The sequence below is a fragment of the Bemisia tabaci genome, chromosome 3 (genome assembly GCF_918797505.1).
Source record: "Bemisia tabaci chromosome 3, PGI_BMITA_v3".
NCBI lineage: Eukaryota > Metazoa > Arthropoda > Insecta > Hemiptera > Aleyrodidae > Bemisia > Bemisia tabaci.
Window position 1 is genome coordinate 30,784,805 of NC_092795.1, and position 25,884 is coordinate 30,810,688.

The 25,884-nt window shown below is 40.3% G+C and overlaps 2 protein-coding genes across 2 annotated transcripts; one reads left to right on the top strand and one right to left on the bottom strand.

Moving 5' to 3' along the window:
* Nucleotides 1-3,107: 3,107 nt before the first annotated feature.
* Nucleotides 3,108-25,461, bottom strand: LOC109037971 (L-xylulose reductase). Its single transcript, XM_019052903.2, has 5 exons — nt 25,273-25,461; nt 17,883-18,135; nt 16,921-17,032; nt 4,555-4,765; nt 3,108-3,493 (listed from the first exon to the last, which is right to left on the bottom strand). Exons 1-5 carry the CDS (start codon nt 25,322-25,324, stop codon nt 3,372-3,374), a joined length of 750 nt encoding a protein of 249 aa, XP_018908448.1. The 5' UTR covers nt 25,325-25,461; the 3' UTR covers nt 3,108-3,371.
* Nucleotides 5,263-15,674, top strand: LOC109037897 (collagen alpha-1(XII) chain). Its single transcript, XM_072298154.1, has 5 exons — nt 5,263-6,271; nt 7,769-8,150; nt 10,777-11,082; nt 13,009-13,315; nt 15,131-15,674. Exons 2-5 carry the CDS (start codon nt 7,797-7,799, stop codon nt 15,625-15,627), a joined length of 1,464 nt encoding a protein of 487 aa, XP_072154255.1. The 5' UTR covers nt 5,263-6,271; nt 7,769-7,796; the 3' UTR covers nt 15,628-15,674.
* Nucleotides 25,462-25,884: the final 423 nt, after the last annotated feature.

Sequence of the window (25,884 nt, forward strand, 5' to 3'; positions counted from 1 at the left end):
AAGAACGACCCGAAAGGTGTTCGCTCGAATGGTGCGTAAATGAGTATATGCTTAATAAATTCAGAGTCGGATACATTAACTCGTTGCCCGACAATTGTGCAAACAGCGAAGCCGATGTGCGCAGCGCTGAGCCCTGCCGGGGGCCGCACGCACATGTTCGGAAAGTTTCAGGAGGAAGCGCTGCCGACAACCCGACATGTGTGTGATAAATACTCGTGTACCTGCAGATTATTAGTGAAAACCCAGCGGTGTTGCCTTCCCTAACTTCTCACGACAACATTTCTTGAAATCTAAGCATGATCGAAATACGTAAGGAGAAAGAAGAACGGAAGGGAAGGGCACCTCATCAAGGGTAGTCTTGGGGGCGCAAAAATAATTTCCATCCAGGAGGATCTGCTGGACTCCCCCAGATCTAAATAGAGGTTGGGGGAGATATCCAACGATACAGAAACTGTAGATTGGTGGTGGCCTACGAAAAAACGTGACACACATGGAGTGGTCTTTCGACAGGCGGGCGGGGAGTGGAAATGGTCAATTGCTATTTCCGTCATAACTTCAAATACATGGGATCTTATGGGAGTTTTTACAATAAATGATTTAGCGTTGAAATTTTCATCGTAAACTCACTTGGTGAATGCCTAAATTCCATATCTGGACACAGATTTTCAAACAGTTTGTTCTAAATTTGATGAAAGTCCGTATTCAGCAACAGTCCCATCCATAAGAAGCCATAGAAACCAACTATCTTCATCCTAACCTAATTGTTGCTCCTGGTGTGTTACGAATTTCACTGTTGGCATAGCATAGGATCCCCTTAATTATAGTTTCTAGATCATTTGGGATATCCCTAGTATACAAAAGATGGGGGTCCGGGGGACCACCTCCGGAGAATGTTGACAAATTTCATCGTCTCAAGAGCAATAATTTGAAGCTGTTCCCACCGAAAAGTTGACCCACATTGACAATTTCAAAGGTGATAGATATGTCTGGCTTTTATTTTTCTCTCACGTTCACTGGAAAAAACTTCGCTCGAATCTCGATTGTATACTTCTAAAAATTTGACAAGAAAAAATACTTGATTCAATCGGATTTTTGTTTGGATCGAGAGCCAAGCCTCTTAACGTATGTATGGATTTCCTTCCATCCATGGCTCAATCCATAGTTCGTGAAGCCGTGCATTGATATGAAGCATCAATTTTTTATATTTATTTCTTCAAATTCAATTGTACTTTTATCCAAGACTTTAAAAAACTTGACAAAACTTAACTAAAAATATAATGAAAAGGTGCCGTTAATGAATCTCTCACGTCTCGTGATACACAGATCACATGTATTCACGCTTTAAATTGTGTATGATACTTAATATACACGAGTATTATGTAATAAATTAATTAAAACCTCATTATTCAGGCGATTTTTCTTATTTTTTAACGATGCGATGTGTACATTTTTTGACACGAACGTGCAAAGCTACAAGTAGCTTTACAGTTCGTCGATCAATACGCCCGGTTGTCACAGAACAGTTTTAAGTTTTGAAAATTTCAACGGAAATATCGAGTCAGTAATCTTATTTTTCAAAATGAATATAGATAAATCTAGTTATGAATCCGCACGGAATCAGATGCATCTAGATGAATCTAGTTACATAGAATCATATCGGCGTACAGAACATAGACAAGAACTGTTAGAGTGGAAGCCAACGTCAATGCCGAATTTGCAGGCTAACTACTGTGACATGCGTCATAGAAAAAAATAACATTGATTTGCCTCCAAGTTTATTTAGTATAAGCGACACCAAGACTTGCAATGATACTGGTAGGTCTCGACAAGCTTTAAGCGCCGAATGACCAAAAATTGAGTTTTTGGTTGTTCGGTATTGTCTAGACGTACCGAGATGCATCTTGTTGCATAACGATACGCGGAAAAATACATTTTTAAGGCCTAAAAGTCCAGCCATTCTCACAACAAATTGAGCGCCATAGCATTTCACCTTATTGATTTGATCGGATTCGAATCTCTCGCGTAGTTATCTTGAATTTGCAAGAATGAAAGGGTAAATATTTGCTCTCTTGGGCCAAACACAAAATTGTAGGAGAATTGATGGAACAACTACAGTATGGTTTTAAATTGCAATCTTCTCATTATTTCATTTCTCTGACCTCTGGGTTTTGGAACGGGTCGACTAAAACAGTTTATACCATTTTTCCTAGAATGCTTTTACATAGCACTTAAGTCTTTTTGAGAATTACCGATTCAATGTTCAGCTGCCAGTAGGAAACGTCTCAATAAAAACCACGAGCTAAAAACGCCTTCGATTGGGCACATCTGCAAAGAAACAACAGCAGAACAAACAGTTGCCTTCTGGAGTTTCTGTATGATTTTGGTATGTTGATATGCAGAGGCGTGGCGTGATTTGCCATATATCGATTGATGTGCCATTTAAACCTATGGAAAAGTATCGATGAAGAAGGTGTTCGCAGCGAACACCTTAATAATCGATTCTTTACCACAGCTTCAAATGGGGAATTATCGTTAATCTATCATTCACGCCTCGCCACTGTTGCTATGCTATGTACTACAACAATAATTCAATGGTTTACTCTTATGTTTCAAATTTTACGTATGATAATTCATTTGTGTACATTTCAACCACCTGCAGGATGTCTTATTTTTAATTTTTAAACAATGAAACTACATTTTCCACCAAGATATTATTATTCTTGTGTTCTCGTATCTCAATTCACAGCTCGAGGCCGGTGGATATTTAGTCCTCCCCCGGCAATTCAATGCAAAGGAGAGTCCTTAAATTTAAATTTGAAGTAAAAATTTAAAATTGGAATTAAAACTTTAAAATTGGAGTAAAAAATTTTAAAATTGAAATAAAAATTTAAAATTGGGATTAAAACTTTAAAATTGGAGTAAAAAATTTAAAATTGTGATTAAAACTTTAAGTATTATTATTATTATTTTTTTTTTTTTGGGGGGGGGAGTAGGGTGGCAAGTTGGTACTTAGTAGCTCCTTCAAACATATTGAAAGTGAAACCGAGTCCAGTGGAAGGGGTAGGAGGAAATGCTTTTACCTCCTTCTTGGAATTAGAAGCACTCAATACTGCTGAAGAAACATGTATTTACAAATGCAGTCTTAAGAATACAAAGGAAAAACAAAAATATAATACAAGAAGGTATGTAGTAATACTAGGCACACAATAAATAAAACGCCTACTTTACAACTGAAGTGAAAAGAAACCCATAGCGTCTAAAGATGGGCGAATATCCAAGAATTAAAATAAATCAACGCTAAAAATGATGAATTTTTTTTTGGCTTAACGAGATTTTCAACGGCATTCGGATCGTAGAAGCTGCTTACACGTTTATTTTGTGCATCGATGGGGTGCAGCCACGTGACCACCATCAACTAAGAGCGTTACTCCGTTGATCATGCTGGCAGAGTCACTCAGAAGGAATAAAATGGTATTGACAACCTCTTCAACCTCTGGAAAAAAGAAAGACATGGTCGAGAATTAAATATGGGATTTGCATTTTCAAGAATAAAGGAAAACGTGAGTTTTCACCGTTACGTGTTTTCTACATGGAAAAAATGTCACTCAACCAAATGTCTATTTTCTCTTTTTGAAGTAAATCGCTTTTCATGCCCTCATGCAGAAATATATCAAAGGTGAAACATTAGGTTTGTAAGGTTTGTGTTGTGTTCAAAGCCCAACACAGCGCCGATCCTGTCTTAAATCAGCTAACAATGAGCCATAACAATTGCCTGATTATATAGGTATGTTAATCAAAATGTCAAAGTACTGTATGTGACTTTATTTTATGTTTTTAAATATGAGGTACAATTTTGAAGATTTATGTATAATGAGAGGTACCTTTTAGTCAAAATTTCGTCCGTATTTGTCGTTAAATTTGGACCGCGTTTAGCAGAAAGAACCAAGCCACATCAGCTATTGTCAAATTTAATTTTTATTGATTTACATTAAAACGGCAGTGCCGATTTTTGTGCAAATGTCAGTGAATTTTTGCATAGTATAAAGCACATTCCTTAAAATTCTCGAAGAAATCCGCACAAACGTGTTCTTGTAAAAAATTAAATTGCTCTTTTAAAATTGGCGACTGCTGATTTGGCTTGATTTCTTCCTACTATACGCGGTTCGTTTGCAAGTTCAACGTTTGTTGCCGCATAAGAACGCATCATCCACCTACTAAATTATTATTCATTTTTATCCGAAATTATGCCGCAGTTCTGTTACCATGAGAAGCACCCTTCGAAAGTTGGGCCGTGTGAGGGTTTTTTTGTCTCGTTGTCTTTTGGCGTGTGTTGAGATTGATGCCAATATAAGGCTTTCTGATTTTTTCCTATATTTTGAAATCTATTGTTCTACATTATTATTTAAATCGATTAAATTCTACGCTCAAGAAAATCGAATCGATTTGATAAGGTAATTTTTTGTGTTTGTTCTTTTTTTTCCTCGAAAAAATCTGCAACACAGATGGTATTTGAGCGTATCGATGTCAGGATCGGATCCCAGGAATATGACATACCTGCAAATCGTCCTAATGGGATCCTGGACAGCATTGGTTCTCCTCGGCTGGGCTCGCCCCACCAGTTGCGTCCCATGGGGGTGAGCACAACAGTAGGGTTGACGCAGTTGACGCGGACGTTGTGTTTACCGAGCTCCAGGGCCATAACACGTGTCACTCCGTCCACTGCTGCTTTTGTTCCGCAGTACACTGTGTGATCCTCGTGACCTTTCTGAAAATTGCAAAAAATTAACCAAGAAATTACAGAAATGAATCTTCAAAACATTTAGGCATTGAAAAATATCGACGGAAAGGTTTCCAAACCACATATATTGGTTTGTGGCGTTGCAGACTTTTTGTCATGTTTCATAGTGGACTAATACTACACTGCCGTGCTAAGAAAAAACGTCGTATGAATCTGGAGGCGCATTGCCACATTTCTTTCAATAAAATACGCATTAATTGGGGAGTTTTGTGTATTTTCTTTTAAATTTTTGGACAATTTTGTTAGCAATTTAATGTAGAATACTTGAAAATTTCAATGAAAAATATGAATAACAATTCTCAAGGATAAATTTTTCATCTGAGGAAGTCCGGTAACTCTCGAATGTTCATACGGCGTTTTTCTTTAGGATGTTCAACGATAAAACACAAAGAAACATAGCCTGAATAAACGAAATAACAGCTCGAAACGTCCTGCCTCATAGTGTTTTTTAATGTGTTATCCTTGTTTACCATGTTTTAAATCCCTCTCTATTTGTTCTAATGGTTCATTTTCGATGAAATTACGATATAATGAACCTTCAGAAGAATCGTTTCATGGATTTTTTGGTGGAATTTTTAAGCCTTAAAGGCTTTCCCCCTGAAAAAAAAAACCCAGATATTTTAAATCGTTGCAATTGAACGTATTTATGTTAAAAGGAACTATGTGCATATAGTTTGTGTGCTTCATAGTTTTTTTTAGCACATTATACGTTCAGTTGAGGTACTTGGTGCCTTGTAGTCATTCAAGTAGCTATGCTGATCACATTGATCTGGCGTCGCCTCCGATTTTGAAGAAGTTTCATTAGCAAGAATTTTTGAGCTGGATAGAAAAATTTCAAAAAAAATTCTCATCACTTTAAAGTTTTCTAGAAAATAAGAATTTTCCCAGAAAATACATTTTTTGGAGCACAAAATTCGCTATCGTATCCCGAGTTGATGAGAAAAACCAATGCCGCGTTCGAATCGGTGGGAAAAAATCCACAGAAACAGCTCAAACCCCGAGATGACAAAAAAAAATATCCATATATTTTTTCAATACGTTGATAGTTGCTATCTGCGTAAAAAGCAAGTGAGTGTGCACTTACGTCGCGTTGAGATCACTTAGTGGGGCATTTAGTAAAGACGATTCACACTACTATACCACGCCACTCTTCATCAAATCTTTCTGCGCACGCTTGAAAATTCTTTAAATCTAGGGATAGGTAATAGGCAATCACTATTAAGCTTGAAGCATTGACGCAAGTTAATGTGCATTAATGAGCGTTTTTTAAACTTGACGCAACACGCGAAAGATTACTACTTTTTAAATTAATTGATTCCTTTGAAATGGATGATTCATGACCGACCTTCCTTTACCGACACTGATATAAGTTTGCAAGTCTCCTAAAAATCCTTAGTCAACATCCTTCAGTGCTCGAAGTTAACTGGTCTCTCCTTGGCCCTGGTTTTTCCCAACGGATTTTTCACTGAGGAGGTATGTGCAAGATAGCTCTAAGGCTCGTGGGCTTTGTAGTAGCATTTTTGATTCCTTGATTTCAAAAGTATATCAGTTCCTTTTTTATCATTCTCACATCTGAAATGCCTAAAAATTTTCGTGGGTGACGTAATTTGTTCCTCTCACCACCGCGTGTTCAAGATATTCACGCGCTGCGGAGCACACTTGTCTTCCAATTTCTTGCAACTCTGCGAGTGGTTAGAATTCCGGTATGGTTTTTTGTATTTTTTTTCCCTCTCCATTAAATGGGTATATTTTAATAATACGACGGAGAATTGGTCAAGTCTGTGCATTCTTGTTACAGAAAGAGCCTGAAATTGCACTTTTCAATCTTTTTTCGGTGATTTTGGTTATCCGACATCCCCAGAGGCGGTCCTACCAGGGATGCTAGGGACAGGGTGCCTCAGCATCCCAGAAATTCTGATAGGTGGCCCAGAGGGCCGCGACAGATTTCTTGTAGAAGGGACCCCCAAAACATGAAAATCCCGCATATGGGAGGACTTTAGGTTAGTATGAGGAATCCCCACCTAAGAAAAGGGAGCCCCGGAAACTTATCAGCACCCCAAGACTTTTCGAGCCAGGTCGACACAGGACATTCCCGACTTCCACATTGTGTTGGATTAGTCTACTACTCTTATTGAACGAATGCTTTTCATACTATTTCTACATTATTATTCGAGAACTGTTAAACAAAAGTTTCGCTGGATACAAATTAAAATGTCTCTCACTTTAATAGGAGTGGAAAAACAAGGATGAAAAAGCGGGAAACAAGGCTAAAAATACACAACTAATGAAACCCGAGACGTTTCGACTCAAAACTGAGTCATTTTCAGTCGGAAACAATAAAAATTTAAAAGAAAAAACGATAAAAAATCTGAGTCCTACATGGTGGCGGCCGGGATCTGAGAGAATCGCGATCCGGGATCTTTCTCTCAGATCCCGGCCGCCACCATGTAGGGCTCAGGCATAGAGAAAAAAAAGGAGGTGTTTGCATCTTGAGGATTTGTACCCACCTACGTCATCAATGTAAACAAGACGCTCGTTGAGGGTTATGTTGACGCTGTAAAAACGGACCATAATGTCCGATTTTTTTACTTAAATCAACTCTTTATATAATTTCAAGCACTTTTTATAGAATGACTTTTTCCCTTAAATTACACCATTTCCAAGAAAATCGACAGGATAAAAACGTCGCTGTACCCAATGACGTCATCAAAGCTAGAGATACTCTATGAAAAATTCCAAGATGCCCGAAATGCAAACACCTCCTTTTTTTTCTCTATGGGGCTCAGGTTTTTTATCGTTTTTTCTTTTAAATTTTTATTGTTTCCGACTGAAAATGACTCAGTTTTGAGTCGAAACGTCTCGGGTTTCATTGGTTGTGTTTTTTAGGCTTGTTTCCCGTTTTTTCATCCTTGTTTTTCCACTGTTATCATTGTCTTGGGCTGCTATTAAAAATGTGTATCACTTTGATAGGTCCGCCGTTCTCCGGAACCTCTGCAGTATGTGCAAAGCAGTGCTGTATTCAACAACGCTGCTGTTTGCGACGGCCCTGGGCTACCTGGTCGATCGTAGTCTCGAGCCGAAAGCCCACGGTCGCGACGTGGTGGAAACGGTGGTCCATCGGATCCAGCGAGCTCGCGTATTCTCCGACGACAAAGACTTCTTCCGGCGCGTGGCCTACACCGAGAGTAAGTTCGGCGAGGACCCGGAGACCTACCGCGACGGTTATTACGGAGGCATCTGGCAATTCGACCGACTCGCGGCGACCCAAAAGGACGATCCCCATTATGCACCCGACCGCCTCAACATCATCCACCAAGGAATAAAGAGAGAGTGGGGCATTGACTGGAAGCAGGTAGAGTCCCTTTATACTGAGAGTCCAGACAACACCCCCTCATGGAGTCACAAACGGGAATAAAGATTATAGAAATTGAACGTTTTTCGTAATCTTTGATATGCCCATTCTCAAATTCCATTCTCCGTTCCTTCTCTCATTCTGTTTGTTCCTTGCCGAACCTGAAATTCCCTGGTCCATTCCAGAATATAATCTTTGCAGTCGGTGAAAATGTAATCTTTATTCCCGTTTGTGACACTGTGAAGGCCTAAAATACGGGAACCAATCAGAAATGGATTCAAATTGTCTTGACTCTCAGTATAAAGGGACTCTAGAAGCAGGTTGGGTTCTTGGATGGTTGCAGGACTCCGAACTTGTGAATTTAACCACTATAGGGTCCCGTCTGTGCCCTATCAAAGAAGCCTGTGGGGACGATGGGACCCTCATTATGGGATTTCTTGGGGTCGACTACCAACATGTTATTATCTTTTATCGAGCCTCTACGTCAACTTAGCGAATTTGCATTTTTTTTTTTAAAAAAAGAGGGCTCTGATCGCCATCTTTAGGGCAGAGGCGGATCCAGCAATTTGGCAACACCGAATTTTCTCCATTTAAAACTATGCTAAATAATCGATTCTTGTCGGAGCACCTGGCCCCTCTAAGAATCGATTCATTTCAATAGGGTAAATGCAGGAAATCCGGTGTTGCCAAATTGCTGGATCCGCCAATGCTTTAGGGGTCCGTAATCTTCTAATGGGTGATTTTACTATAACAGGAATAGTTAAAATGTGAAATACCTTAGAAATAAAAGTGCACCAATTTTAACAGGATTTCATTACCTCATTTTAAAGGTATTAAACTTCCTTTTTCCAGCTTTGGCACGCTCTATTTTGATTCAGTGCAAAGTTAAAGTGATTGATAAACAAGCCATTGAATCAGGTATCAGCGCTTCCCGTGGGACTGCTGGAGGTCCGCGCAAACATGGCGGCCCTGCCAAATTGTGTCGGTTACGTAACAGACACAGCGTAACCGACACTCAAAAATGTGAGATTAAAGATGATACAAAAGATGAAACTTAGCAATTCTTGAGTTATGAGGTGGAATTAATGCTGCCTTAAAAGTTTTCTATACTTTGGAGGCTTCCTTTTAGTTTGATAATATTAAATTGAGGTTTTTGCGTAGTGAGGAATTAGTGCTACACGCGTAAAAATCACTGGTTTTCATAATAATTAAAGTTTTCATTGTAAAAAAAACTGACTTATCAGTAATGGTTTTGTCAAGAAGACTTCAGCGAACAATTTGATGGCAGTTTTGAAACTCCTGACTCCATTTGACGAGATAAACACTGCATTTAATACAACTGCAAAAATTTGTCGCCAAATGTGGCGACACCTCTTTCTTATGACTTTTCTCGCTCAATAATAAACATTTCAGTTCAAACTGGCAATTTTCTTGAACACTAGAGTCTCTATTCAGCAAATATTGCCAAAGAGTTCATGATCAGTACTGATTTGTTACCGCAAATTGCTCTTTTGCTTCAAAATCGGGGTTGGCGACGCGTAACCGACCGGACATTTTTGGCCTTTAAAGTCTCATATTATTGAATATAATAATAATTCATCATATTTTTTAGCATGGATAGGTTCAGGGACATCATTCCTATTGATTAATTAATTTGGTTTTCAATCGTTCTGCCCTATGTCGTTCACAACCCACGGCGACACGACTATTCCTATTATCGTGAAATCACCCTAATGAACAATTTGTGCAAATCACGAGAAATGACGGGGTTTTTTTGGTACAGACTCCTTGCACCCCTTTCCTCGCTAAGCCAATAAATGCGGATTATTGAAATTGATAGTCAAAGCTATAGACGAAGGAGGCAAAGAGAAAACGAAACTATCCTATTGGTTGAAACGGCTGGTTGTTATAGACTGAGGGGGAAAATTGTGGATTAACTATCCATGTGGTTATGTGGAAAACTATGTAAGGGTCTCTCGTGGGTTTCCGTTAGTCATAGTATATTACTTTTTTCCCTTTATGTATTGCAACCATCCACTCCCACTAATAGGATCCCCCATTTGCGTACAGCTTTGGCTATCAATTTCATTGGTTAGCCCTCTGTTTAAAGTCCAGAAAGATTACTATAAATAATCACATTTAACAGAAGATGAACATGCATCTACAAAAGTGTAATTTGTGTGTTGATGTGTTCTTCAGTATGAGAAGAGAGAGAGAGTAGTCTAATTAGACGTATTTCTACCAAACAGACCTATGTGGAGGTGAGAAATATGGGGTGTGCTCTAGAAAGCTGCATAAGAAGCAATGTAAAAGTGGGCGTGATTCCTTTTGTAGAATTGGAAAAGCGGGATATTACATTCTATCAAACAGACCTATGTGCCAACTGAATGCGGAACTCATGAGCCGCGGGCATGGCAAGAGAGCGTTGTGGACAGGACTCATGAGTTAAAGATAACGAGATCCCCCGTCGAGCCGCGACTCGAATTGCCGCTGACGTCACTGGCGCTTTATTATTCTCATTCACTCTTACGCAAAGAGAACTAACGAGCACACCCCATATTTCTCACTTGCACATAGGTCTGTTTGGTAGAAATACGTCCAATTTATAATGAGAATGTCTGGCCAGGTGACAAATGAAGATCTGCTGAAGCCGTTCTACTCTGGCCTGGCCTTCGCCGTCTACGTCGAGCTGACGTCACCATCTCGAGCTCCGATTCCCGACACGGTCAAGGGTCAGGATGGCTACTGGAAGGACTGGTACAACACCAACTACAAGGGCAAGTACGGAGATTTTGAGACGAGGGTTCAGGAGCTGCTCGAGGAGGACATGCGTGCTGAAGGAGGGAAGATAGACATGATGGTCGTAGTGGACGGCAGCTTCAGGGTCGGCTTCGACGCTTTCGCTTCGGTTCGCGATTCGGTGGCACGCCTGGTAAGTACGACCTCGAATGCAGGGACGATTCTCCTAAATTAATAGGTCAGTTGCGCTGATCACAGAATCAGGTTTTGGTGATTGATTCTTGTAGTTTAGCTGAAAGTTATATAAGAGCCGTCCAAACAGCGACTTTCTGCGTTTAATATTCACAGAGATATCGCGCTTTGAAAAATTCGGTTTATGACGTCATCCACCGCGGAAGTGACACCCTTGGTTTCTTCCACCTTAATTTCATCCGAGTTTCACGTTGAACAACCAGCGCAAACGTGCGTCACACTGATTGATGATAGCGAGATGGAAGAAACCAAGGGTGTCACTCCCGCGGTGGATGACGTCATAACCCAAATTTCTCAATGTGCGATATCTCGCGGTTAATATTGAACGTAGGAAGTTGCTGTTTGGACGAATCTTATTATTCTCAGCTGATTTGCAATAATCAATCATCAAAATACAATTCTGTGGCCAGAGAAAATGACCCACTGACCACAGCTGCTGCACGATCTTGAATACACCGTATATCGGCGGTGTAAGTCCGCAACCACGTATCTCGGTTTGCGACGTTGCAAACTTCCCGTCATATTTTATTTTTTAAACGGAAAATTGCTCAACGGCGGCTCAACGAAGCGTTTCGTCAAATTTGTCGAAGGAATAGAAAGTCTCTCATGTTGTCATATACTCTGCTTAAATGCACTTAGTGGATCACTCGGGGGCAATGCAAGTATTTTAAAACATGTTTTCAAAGCGCATATCGACGGTGTAAGTCCGCAACCACGTAGTTCTCTGCGGCTGGGAAGGTCGAATTTTACTTGAAATCGCGTTTTTCCTACGCAATCTGCAATAATTATCAACGCGTATTAGCGCCTACAAGACTGCAGGAATACTTCACGCATTGCGCCGAGCACAGTGCGATCGCCGCGCCGCGCCGGTCGGCGCGGAAAGCATGTTAGCGCCTACAAGACTGCATGAATGCTTCACGCATTGCACCAAACATAGAGCGGTCGCTGCTCGCTGGTTTGCGTGAAACGTATGTCGACGGTGTAAGTCGGCAATCATATAACTCGGTTTGCGACGTCGCAGACATCCTGTCATACTTTATTTTTCAAACGAAAAACTACACGAAGGCGATTCTTTAAAACTGCCGTAATTTTTCTACTCTGTGCGAAGAAAATTCTGCAAAAATTTCAAGAAATGATGTCTTGAATTTGTTCTACTTTAAAAACATAACATAGAAGCAGAGATTTTCAAACACCGCAAACGAGATACGTGGTTGCGGACTATACGCCGTCGATATGTATGGTAATTACCAATAGACTCTATGTCTATACTTATGGTCGCAAAAAACTTAACTCCAATCGCACGTCGCTATCCGCTGTCTGGTGCGAAGTGAGAACGCAAAACGCCGTCAATTAGAGGGCCAGACAATTTCTTTATCCTCAGAGTTACTATAATTATATCATACCGTTAACCTAACTTACTACTCTTAAGATTAGATCGCCCCAGTTTCTCCTTGTCTTTTTTGTCTATCGTTTTGTCTATTAATGTTAATGATCAGGCTGCTTGTCCATTCTAAACGATTTCAAATCACGATCCTTTTTTTTTTTTAATTTTCTGCGAATCTCCCCGAGTACAAGTTATTTTCCTAATGAAATCTGACAAGGCAGTGAGCTGCTTATTGAAATTGATAGACAAAGCTTTGGACAAAGTTGGCATAGAGAGTTTGGAGCGATCTTATTGGTTGAAATGGGTAGTCCCTATAGACGAAGGAAGAAAATTATAGACTAACCATAGGGTCTCTTGTGATGTGCCGTTAGTTAGTCTATTACCTAGCCCTTTCGTCCATTGCAACCACCATTTTTCACCAGTAGGATCACTTCGTATCCCTTCTGTTTTCTTTGTCTATAAATGTCAATAATCGGCCCGCAGGTGAGTGCATTCGACCTGAAGGAGGCGCACATAGGGATGGTGACCTACTCGAGCGAAGTGACGAGACGAATCCCGTTGATGAACAGCTTTCCGATGGCCAAGCTCCAAGAGAGGATCCTCGGAATGCCCTACCCCCGCGGCGCCGCGAACCCCCACACAGGAATCATGAGAGCCGTCCGCGAATTCCAAAGTCTCCCGGAAGCTCGCAAAAGAGGCGGCGTCCCGAGACTCCTGCTTGTCTTCACCAGTGGTCAATACGACCTAGGGGATGATCCTGCCGAGGCTGCAAAATTTGCTGCCGAATCAGGTATCGTAATCGTTCCAACTGTGCAAGCTCATTTATCGACGGTGAAAGTACCAGACCACGCACCGAAAAAAAATGGTATGCTGTTTTAGCACCTAGGATGTCAAAAATGTGTGGTGATTCTAAGATGCTGCCTTGATTGCCCACGCAGTTAAATTTGCATTCATAGGATGTAAAGTTAACTGTGGGGGCAGCAAAAGCAGCATCTTCGGATCACCAGACACATTTTTGACATCCTAGGTGCTATAACAGCATATTATTTTTTTCGGTGCGCATCTCGGTTTGCGACACTGTGGATTTCCTGTCATACTATATTTTTTAAATAGAAAACTACTCCAAGTTAATTCTTGAAAACTCCCCTGTTTTTTCTTCTCCGTGCGAAGAAAACTCTGCGAGAATTTCAAGAAATTATATTGATTTGTTCTCCCTTAAAAAAAGAAAATAGGAGCGCAGATTTTTAAACACCGCAAACGAGATACGTGGTCTGGTATTTCACCGTCGATGTATAACGTGCAGGTTGCAGGAACTTTAAGGAACAGGCTACTTGAAGAAGAGCGTAACCGCCAATTTTGCAGTAATTCAGTTTTAGACTGAAAGAAATTCTTTGAGGGCAGGGCCGGATTCACCTACTTGTCGCCCATGGGCCGCCTGTATTTTGCCGCCCCCTTATTCTCATTCGTTTTGAAACTCGATAAAAACCATCAAGTGAACGTGCCAGCGGGGGAGGGGTGCATAAGACGCGTTTACTCGTGTTGAACACATTTTTTGGGAAAGCCCTGTCAACACTACTAGCAAAAGTTCACGGAACTTTGCGCTAAAGTCAAGTTTCGTAAACGTATCTCTGAGTGGACAAGGCCTTCCATGATTGGCGCAAAACGTGAAGTATTCAGACAGTCTTGTAGGCGCTGTGCGTTTCACGCTGACCGCAATGACCGCACTGTGTTTGATGCAATGCGAGAAGTATTCATGCGGTCTCGTAGGCGCTAATATGTGTTACATGCCGATCTAGTCCGAGGGCTTCTCCTTTTCATCCCAAATCCTCGTTATCATTTCTCTCTAAGTCGCGCCGCGCCGTTCCAGGCCAAATTGCGTGTTTGGTTTCTCTCTTAACTCGACTAATTGAAGGTACTGTCTCTTGGATCACTAAGAGACGAAAAAATTAGAAATTACTATACTCTCAGTAAATGAGAGATTTTGTCGCCTTTTCTCGTTTGTAATTTTTTTGGTCTAAATCCGATTTTTTTTTATACCTACACTTAAAAACATTGCAAATTTTTGCCGCTCCTTGGATTTGCCGCCATGGGCCGCGGCCCATGTGGCCACCCCTGTAATCCGGCCTGTTTGAGGGTGAACTCATATCTCATTACTGAGTGATTCTACCGAAATTGCTCTTTAAATTTATGAAATTCGAATGTCTGTCTCAGTGGAAAAAGGCTTACAATTAGCCATCTTCCCAGCACACTGTATTTCTTAATAATCAAAACCATGAGTGAGGACACAAACTATGGTTTATAGCATCATCATCGAACACCCAGTCATTGACTATCATATACCTGGTAAAAATGGCAGCACAGAGTGGTATGGTGCCAGAGGGGTGTACCCACCACAATTTTTAAATTCTGTATTTCTGGCCTAATTCCTCCGACTTTGGGTGATTGTGGTCTTATTAGATGGTATGTAGAACTTGTTTTGAAAAGAAATATGAAGGCTCGTCAAACTAATCGAGTTTTTTCATGTTTTCTCAAAACTTTACTTTTGATATCCACGTACCCTTCTTCACATGACCCATTCATAATAAGTTGCGCATTTCTTTTTCAGACATCAAAACCTGTGCGTTCGGAGTGGGTCTATCGATCAACATGAAGGAAGTACACGCGATCGCGAACAACGACCCGGACTTCTTCTTCATGACGAAATTTAATGAGGCGCTAAAAGAGCAGATAGCCCGAGTGGTCCGACGAATGAAGAGCGTGCCGCAGACGCCAATGGTCGGATCGGAGATGACTGAGACGATGAAACGAGCCAGTGAGAAGAGGTACTATCGTGTGAGGGTGCCCGAAAATGGTTTGACCATCCACCTGATTAACGAAAAGGGCGCGACCCGCGGGTTCTGGGCCTACACCCCCGCCTCCGAGCAGCCCTCCAGCGCCCTCTTCGATGGGGTTCTCGCCGCTGGAGCGACGTTCATCCCGCCGCCGAGGACTCGTGCTCCGTCCAGAGACGTCACGATCGTCCTCGAGAGTTCTGAACCTGACAGTTTCGTCAGAATGAAGATCGTTGCAGGAGCTACGACCAAAGCTCCAGCAGTCAATTGAGTTAAACGACGTTGTGAAACAATAGTTAAATACATTCTATCGAACAGGAGCGGAACTGATTTTTCAATGTATCGAATATTTCAGCTGTTTCACGGAATCCTCTCTTAACTTTTGAAACTTTCACGAACCAGAATCGTGACTCAAACCAGGGAACCAGAACCGGTTTCAATATTCCATCTCGTTACGCACCGAAATAAAAGATGCGGATTTAACATTCTGGATGCAAAAATAGGCGCGAGAACGCACAAACGGTGAATTAGCCGCTGCAGCAGTTATATACTTTAGCAATGTCAAGATGTAATACTGTGGCGATTAATTCAGCGTTTTGTGAGTCTCGCACACTTTTTTACATTCAGGATGTTAAATCAGCATCACTATTTCCGGTGCGAGTCCCAATCGATGTCACATGCTTTGTCAGGGGCTTCAACCCAATCGCAACTTAAAATATCGGGTGAAAGTTCTTGCGCCGAAATCGCTTCCATCATGCAAAACATAATTTTTAAGGAAATATAATGAAATATCAAAAATTTCCTTAAATTGAACAAATTTTCAAAAAAATAACCAATTAGAAAGAAGGAAAGGGGGGGGAGGACTGAACTCGAAAAGATTGTGCAACTCCGGTGTGAATTCGTTATCCGATAAAAGTCACCTTCAAAATCTCGAGTATGCAATTCCAGGGCTTCTTTATTTGATAACAGTTGTTGCTGAAACGGGTCATTTGAGAGAGAAGCAAAGTGTGAAGTAATGTATCACTAGCTTCAAAGTGAATGCAGAGATTTAGTTCAGCAGTCATCATGACGTCAAATCATTATTGACTCGTGATCATCCATAGGAAAAAAGACCGAAATATTTAAAAACTAAATATTAAAACCTGAAACTAGGGGAATTATACGAATATGTTTGCATAAAAACACACAAAATTCTCAAATCAAAGCAGAGTTACGAAGCCCTGGAGCCTTGCAATCTTAAGGGATGTAATTATAAGAAAAGTTGCTAATGATTTTATCACGTCCTGTTCGAGGCCTAAGATTTGTCATCAATATGAGCTTACAAAGCATCGCTCATGAAAAAAGCACCTTTGATTATTCTTTTGGATGCTGGGGAACGTTGTCTGTCGAGAACTCAAAACCCGAACTTTCGAATCAACCTGACTGAAATCCATCTCCATCAACATTTGCTCCACCAAATTCATGCATGCAAACATGTGCACACACATTCACACGTTTGCTTTATTTGATGACGGCTATAGTTTCTAAGCTTATTTTCATTATCAGTTTAAGAAACGGAACAAACCATCGATGATTGGGATGAGACGTTCACTATGGCACCCTTCTTTCGCTCCACCATGCCTTTTGCAACCATTTGGGAAACATTGATTACAGCCTTAACATTGACATTGAAAGACCTGTTGAAGAAAGACAATGCAAAATTAGGACTTGATAAAATTTGGAATTTCAGTTGGAAACCTATCGTAAATTGAGGCTAGATACGTTACGATTCGTAATTTTGTTAAAGAAAGGCACTCCAAGACACACAAAAATAAGTTACGTCTCAGCACTTTGCCGTGCAGCTGAAGAGAACACTAGTGAATATCACTACTTGCAGGATGATTTTTGAAATTGATCGACAAAACCATAGCCAAAGAAGACAAATTGAAGATTGAGTGATCCCGTCGGTGGAAGCGGGTGGTTGCAATGCAACCCACGAAGCACGAAGGCCCTCATAGTTAGCCCATCATTTTGAACCGCCCGTTTCAACCAATTGGATAGCTTTATTTTCCCGCTGTCTTCCTTGTCCATCGCTTTGTCTGTATCAGTTTCGATAATTAGCTCGCTAAACATGGCAGATAGGAATTTGAAATAGCTTTAACACAAAACTAGGTTTTATGAACAACGAACTTGAAACTATTACAACTTTAAAATATTTAAAGAATTAACGCTTTCACTAAGAGATGCTTTCTCTTGGAATTTTTTAAGTATTTTAAAGTTTTATTATAATAGCTTTTACTATTAAAAAAAAAAAAAAAAAAAAAAAAAAAAAAAAAAAACTAGATCGTTTTATTAAACTTGAAACTGTCATAACTTTGGTTGGATTTGCGTTCTGGGCTTCGTCCGTCGTTGAATATTCCAAGAGGACTCTTCTATGCTCCTGTAGCAGGTTTCAATAACTTATTGAACTTTCGTGGACTAAGGCCTTTTATTCATTCGTGGACAATGGCCAACCGAGTGACGTGTACCTGAAGAAAAATGCCTTACCTGTCGAAATCGTTCTCGGTGATGTCAAAGAAAGAATTGATGAATGCGACGCCTGCATTGTTGACCAAACCATCTACCGGTCCAACGTCCTTGAGCTTTTCCCTCGTCTCGTTCCAGTTATCCAGATCAACCTGGATTGGTCTGATTGACGGTACTTCCGCCTTTAAGTCGTCTAGCTGACTTGTTAAGTTCGAGACGGCAATGACTTGAGCTCCGCACTTGGCGAGTTTCATGCAGATACCTTTTCCAATACCTGCGCAAAAGATTGCAAAAAAAATCATGAAAATTCTGCTCAGGTGATCGTATAGACTTCAGCAATTGTAGGAATTATGATTTCTGGCTCATTTATGAATACTTTTATGCGCATAGGGAAGCTACGTTGTTTCTAAACTGATTGCGAGCCAGAAATTCTAGTTCCTAATTATTAAACGCAGTCCGCATGTGAGTCAACTGTTTCTTGAGGGGGGGGGGGGTGCTCTTTTGATGTTCAAGAATCCAGTTTTTGAGGGAGAATACGAGGAGCTCAGAAGTTATGAAGCATTGGACCACATGCCTGTCTTGCTAAGGAAGAACGGCGTATGAGCTTTCAGTCGTTGCCTTATTTCCTTCAGTTAAAAACAAATTTACTCGAAAAATTGTGAATATTTTTCTTCACAGGTTTGAGACAATGCTGTTTGCAATATAATCTAAAATGTCTGAAAATTTCAAGTGAAAATATGTATAACTTTCCTCGAAAATACATTTTTTATCCCGGGGAATTTGGCAACTCTCGAATGTTCATACGACGCTCTTCCTTAACACACCAATGGACAGGTTACGAAACTAAGCACCACAGTATGATTCTCCTTATCAAAATTTTAAGTAAAACAAGATGACCGCATCCAAACTTCCCAAATTTAACTTTTAAGTTTTGAAATACTTATACCAGCACTATCTACTTATACTTATAAGTTATAAGTGAGAGACTGCTCATTTCCTTGTCCCTAAAATTTTTATTGGAGTAAAGAAAATTGTTCCAGCTGAGTTTCACTATCATGCATAACGGGCAGCTCTCGATAATGCTGCTGTGTGCCTTTGCCTGCAATTTTAACGAAATGGGTGGGAAGCTCATTATCTAATGAGTTCATTACCGAACTGAATGGGAACGACATCAGTAGTTAGAGAAGATCAAACCGCGAGGCAGTCAATGAACCGATCTCTCAGCCGCACAGTAAAGAGCGAATCTAAAAATCACGTTTTAACACTTCGCCCGGAAGAATATTTATAGTAACTGCGTGGAAATCGCCTTCAAACATTTGAATATACCAACCGCATGACTGCTGTCCACTCCAATAGTTACAGCTGGAAATCCGGCGTATTCAGTTGCTTATGAGCCTGCATTAGCTTTATTCACCATTTTATGTTCTAAGAATATGCAATCGGCACGTAAATATACATTTTCGTAAAAAATTCCTGCTATGAGTGGTACAAACATCTCAATTTTGAGTTTTTCGGCGCTATACGGTTCCTTTTTTCGTGGGAGGGCACATGCAAGAGGATCCGAGAGCCGCGCAACACCGCTCCAAATCTTAGAGTATTTGTGCCTTTTCAGAGAGGTCTCACTGAAAACAAAGGCTCTTGGATCTAGAGTCCAGACTCTTGAAAACAACGACAAGAAAAAGTCCGCTTGACTCAATCGGATTTTTGCGTGAATTAAAAGGAAATCTGCTTAAATTAAGAAGCTTGGTTCTCGATCCAGGCACATATCCGGTTGAATCAAGAATATGTTTTCTTGTGAATGTTTTTAAGAGTCTGGACTTTAGATCCAAGCGACTTTTTTTACAGTGCTCTCTAAAAATTGTTGGGGGTCTCAAAAGTCGATTCCTTTGACCTAGAACTCACAAAAAGTCTCTACCTCATAATTTGTTCAAAAGTCACATGAATGCTGCCTGATGCTAGCTCTTTAGTGGCGTGGGACTTCTGGATTACCCTGTATGCGAATCGTTTAAAAGTTTGCAAATGTAAAAACACATATATAAAAAGGATTGTACTGAGTACTTAGGCGGGAATTTCCGTTTTCTGCATACAGCAATAACCCAATGCCCGTTGCGTAACCACGTTATTGATTAATGCTCTAATAAAAGCTGAACTCGGCTAATTTACGAACCTCTTATCGCACTGCTGATCTGAACTTTGACTGCAACAAGGCTTCACCGTCGGATAAATTGGGTAAATATAAACATATCAATTTTCACTCCAGTCGGATGCAAAAATATGGTAACATAAGTATTAAAAAAAAGAAAAAAAAATCACGCGACCGCCCACACGTGACCGTAAAAGTATAGTCAGGTCAGTATCCTCTTCGACCTACCGAGTTTAGAAATCACGTTTTTGCTCTGCCATGAGTTTTCATATTCCTAGCCTTTCCCATGTCCATTACACCCAGGACTGTTGACGCTATTTTATTATGACGTCAGTATTGCGTCTTGTTTTTTTTAAACAGCTTTTTTAACGGCTGACGTTATTTTTATTCTATTCCTGTAAATGCTGCGTAATACGCACAGACTTATATTTTTCATTCATTTATATATACTTTTTCACTATAATTTTATATAATATATTTTACGTAAAGTTGTCATTTCACCCTCTTGTTTGGTAGTGGTGAGACTATGACGTTTAGCTACGTGTGACTACTCGTTTAACAACAGTAGAGTAGACATTTGGAAGTTGTTGAGTAACTTGCTCACGGGAGAACTGAATGGAACAATACGTACTGTAACGTAACTGAACGTAATAAAATTGAACGTTACGTGACTGAACGCGAAGAATCTCAATACAGCGAAATCGAACGTAACATAGCGTTTCAAACGTAACGTAGCGTATGAAACGTAACATAGCGTTTGCAACGTAACGTAGCGTATATGAAACGTAACATAGCGTATGAAACGTAACATAGCGTGGAATGGAGCGGGACGAAATACAACGGTTAACGATAGAATTGGCGGAGATTTTGCGACTTCGTCATCAGTCTTCGTTCATCACGGTTTTCGAGAATTTTCTCGGTTTTTTATCAGCAACCAATTGAATCAGACGACGAAGCAGTTTTTTTTCCTTTACCGCGAAAATTCTTTTTTTAAACCTATCTAACCCTTGCAGCAACACAGGACATGCACCTCTCGCGAGGATGGTGAGATAACGGACCGGTATATATTTATACACAAAGTTAAAATAGAAAGAAGTGCATGGCCATACTTTTTTCTCGAATTTTTAAGACGAACACGTCAAACGAACTCTAAGATTCAAAAACTTGACTCCAAGGTAAGCACTCAGCGTTTACATTTTATACAAGATCCATGTTGATCGCTTGTGAAAAAGACCGAAATTCACGGAAATCAAAGTAACCATAAATTAAAACTGCTTACCTATACTTCCAGGAATTAATTGGTACTGACTTTCTATTAAAAAAAATCCCTAAACTTGAAAATTCCAAAAGTTTAGGGTCCCGTTCCGGTCAGAGCGCAACCCATTTCGGCAAATTCACCCCAATTTGGCAAAAAAAAAAGGAGACGGTTCGGCACACAAAATTAAGTAAGGCGTGGGGGGAAAATGACCCGATTTGGCACAGAATAATCTGCATATAGCTGTTATGAAGTTGAACAAGTCAGGGAAGGCGTGTACCGAAGATGTATTGTCGAACTCAACTTCGCCGTCTAAAATCATTTTTATGGCATCCGCCCGGGATTTGGGGGCGCGTGGTAAGTACTTCCTTCTCGCCCTGTACATTGCTTTACGCAATGCGAGAAGTGCGTTAAGGTCAATGTTTGAATGTTGGTCAGCATCTTTCAGCCCTCGTCTCACAAGTTTTAACGGCTTTTCTCCCAAATTTTCACTAGCTTTTCGTTTCAAAGAGGCTCGAAGTTTTTGACGCTCAATTTCTATGTTCTCTTTGTCTTTATGGCTGTGGTCTACATCTTTCGGAGTTACAATTTTCTTCATAAATGCGTCTGTAGTAAAACCCGCAGAACACGAATCAATAATGCAGCGCCATGGAATTAGACAGCTTTTTTGCTGTCTGCCTTGTTTAAACTTATTATTATCGAAGAAAATAATTGCCTTCCCCCTGTTGCTCGTGATAAGTTCGAATTCCATACCGCTCTAAGCCACATTAAAATTACTAAAATCATATCACACTTATGCCACTCTGTGTCAAACTGGGCATAATTCTTGTTCAACTTTATAACAGCTGTATGCAGATTATTCTGTGCCGAATCGGTTATCATTTTCCCCCCAAGCCTTACTTGATTCTGTGTGCCGAACCGTCTCCTCTTTTTTTTGCCGAATTGGGGTAAATTTGCCGAAATGGGAATCAGCCTCCGGTCATTAGTGAAACCCCAACGAGCCACGGAACCGTTAAATACGGATTTTTTGAGGCCGATTAAGTGAACATATTTTACGAAATCTCTACGTCAATTTAGCGACTTGGTATTTTAGAGAAGAGGGGCTCTGTGCCCAACCTTAAAAGATGGGCCGATCTTGGACTTCTTAGTATCGATTGAGGTTGAAATTTTCCGTCATTCCTGATTTTGATCAAGTAGACTCAACATTCTGTCGGGAACCATGACATTTAAAATCATGACTTCCCTTTTAAGCCCCCCCCCCTCCCCTCAAGAAAGCCGGAAAGGGGCTTCAAGACGATGCGCAATTTGGGTTCCTCGGGGTTCATTCTTTTTTCACCCTCGCGATCCCCGACCTCTTCCGATCTGAATTAACCGAAAAAAAGTCTGGCGCAGGTGGTTTGGATTACCCTGTACAAGGTACAACCCTTTCCCAGACAAAAGAGTGTAATCACCCTCCAAAGTTGCAAAATTTTCACTCGCACATTATTTTCCTCCTGGTAAACCGCTGAGAACTTCGGACTGAAAACTTCACCAAATATTCTTCTGACTTTACGCGAACAGTCTGAAGATTTTGGATTGGAATTGCACAGATATTCTTATGAAACAATTTGATTATCTGAGCCAGTTCAGCAATCTTGGGATGAAAATATGTTCGTTTGTCAGCAGGCTGATTATTTCAATTGATAGACAAAAGTTTGGTCAAGAGAAAATGGATCACTCCTATTAGTTGATATGGGTGGTTTTTATAGACGAAAAGGGAAAATGATGGACTAATTGTAGGGTCCATCGTGGGTTGTTATTAGTTAATCCTACATAAAATCCTACGTAGGGTTTGGCTTTTGACTTTAGAAGTGGTCAACTGGTAGTTCTGTCAAATGGGCAGGGCCAGATTAGCCGGGGGACCAGGGCGCCAGGGCCAGGGTGCTGTACAGAGACCCGGGTTCCCGGGCGATTGTTTTCTTGTATTTCAGATCCTTTAGGGGTCCTCGGAGTCTGAAAATCAGATTTTGAGAGGCCCTAAGCTTTACATTTTGAACGTCTTCGGGCCGTTGAATTTTAAGATTTGGGGCCCCTAATGACCAGCATGCACTCCGCGCTCCTAAGCGTTCATCTGGCCCTGAAATTCATTGTATGCATATCGTTGAGAACTTTCTTCAAAGATATCGAAGTGCGATGATTCACTATCGCAACTTTATTATTGCACCCGCATGCATGATTAAAATGATAAAATAAGTACTATAACGAACAAACATGTGTGCGTGTTCGGGCGAAGGTTCTGGTGACGACCAACTGTAAGATGAGAAAACAAAATGATTGGTTTATTGTTTCTCTTCAGACGTGGGGGCCCGAATTTTTTTTTTGTAGATTCGCGGTCGACCACATGTTAAGGCAAGAATGTTCTATTCGATCGTTGATTAATGGTTTTTATCGTAAAGGACCTAAGGCAGGCTCGAGCATGCTGTAAATGAAGTTCAACTTGCGTACAATTTGAGTTTAGAATATAATTTCCTCGACTCACAGTCGAATTTAGATGTTAATTTCCGCAACTCCTGGTCGAATGTTGCCAGCAAAATTCGCTTTGGCCGACGCGGCGACGGCGGCTAGGGTCGGTTTTATTTCAATAAGAGTCAATATTGATTAGAAATTCATTCAACGTGTCTAAAAGAGTCATCTTGGCGACTACTAAGTTTATTTAGGCGAATAATTTTTCTGGAAATTGTGACATTATCTTTCAATGCAGTTATTATTTCAAAAATACCTATATTAGGAGCACTCATCATTTAGGGCATAATTTTTTTTATACTAAATAATACCCGCATATCAAATCTTTTCGACGAGTTTAAAGAAAACAGTTCCAACAAGGTAAAGAGGGAAAATGTATTATTTAGTAAAAAAGACGATATGTAATGAAAATTCCGGGAAAATTTATGTTGTGCAAATTGAAATAGCGTATTTCAAACCTCATGCTTGATATTTTCTCTAGTGTTTGCTATTTTTAATCGATTTAAGCAGAAAATTAAGCTACTAAATTAACATTTTGAATTCAAACAATGCGTCTTGTTATTCCCGAAACGTTCAATAAACCACCCCTGTAGGTAATTTCAAATCCTGGATGAAGTAAAATTCAACGGTAGGCAGAGATCGCTAAATCTCCATTGAGAAATCACAATAGAGACATTTTTTTCACAACCAATGTGCTACATTAGCATGTTACGAATTTCTCTCTTCCCTACTCCTCTCTCCGTCTCTAAATGTTTTTTAAAAATAATACCAAGCACCAATGCAGTACAGCTGGTAACCAATATAACACCAAGTAACTACTAATTAGGAACTTCATCTAAAAACATCACCTAGGTCCTTTTACCAAGATCACGATAATCCAAAAGGTGCGATTTCTTTGGTTTCTCGACATGACAACTTAACCGACCCTTAGATATCTAACCCTGTTCTACCTACAATCATTTTCAAAGAAGTTCGGTAAGTTGGAATTCGGAACAGGACTTGAACTTTAATGGACTAAACAAAATGTTTCAATGATGTGCTTCAATATATTTTGAACATAGTTCCATTTTCCTACTATAGCGTATCTTTCAAATTGTACTCGAATCTATGACTTCAAAAATTAAATAGCCGTCAATCTCACTTTTCAGCAAGTTCCTCCATCCTCAGTATTTGCTGAAATGTATGGCCCTGTTCTACTTGTTATTTGCAAGAAAGTGTGGTAAGTCAGAATCCGGCACAGGACTTAAACTTTATTGGACTAAACATAATGCTTCAATAATTTGCTTCAATTTATTTTAAACATAATTTCATTTTCCTACAATAGCGTATCTTTCCAATTTTACTCGAATCTATCACTTCAGAAATTAAATAGCCGTCAATCTCACTTTTCAAAAGTTCCTAAATCATCAGTACTTGCCGCGCGAAATTTATGGCAGTATGAAATTTTTTTCAAAAATTGACCTAGACTTTCAAAAATTGACTCTTAATTTTGATAGTTTGAGAAACTATACCTTGGCCAGCTCCTGTGACTAAAACGGTCTTCCCTTCGAAGTTGAACTCCATTGCAGATGGTTTTTGGCGAGTAAAGAAAAGTATCGTAGGTTGAAAATCGAACTGATTTACTGTCCGTACAATGTAAAGTTAGGAACTACACACTGCGAAAAACAAAACGCGAATAGAGGAGAATCAACTTTACCTCAATTTATTATAAATGTACGCCATGTCCGAATCAGATCGGAAACTTATCTCTTACGTGCATTAGCCAAGATACCAAGGGGAGGGGGAGGGGGGGAGGCACAATCAGTCTGAGACACGCCTTTATTTCGCATCGGGGTCGGCGGTTAATTGCTATTGTTCTCTCCTTCATTTTTGTGGATCTAAATTCTTGTTCTCCCTCTTGCTCGAACAGCTTTCGGTTATCGATTACTCGAGATAAAAAGAAAGTCGAGTGTCAAAAGTCACGGTTTTAGCATCCTGCGAAAAGATGACCCCATAAAAAACAACATCGCTTATCGATGCAGCGTAGTCGCTGGAAAAAAGTCAAAAAACGAGTGGGGTTGCTAATCGCAGGAGCGCAATGATCCGCGGTGGCGCGACCGACGACTCTCTTGAGAATAGTGCTA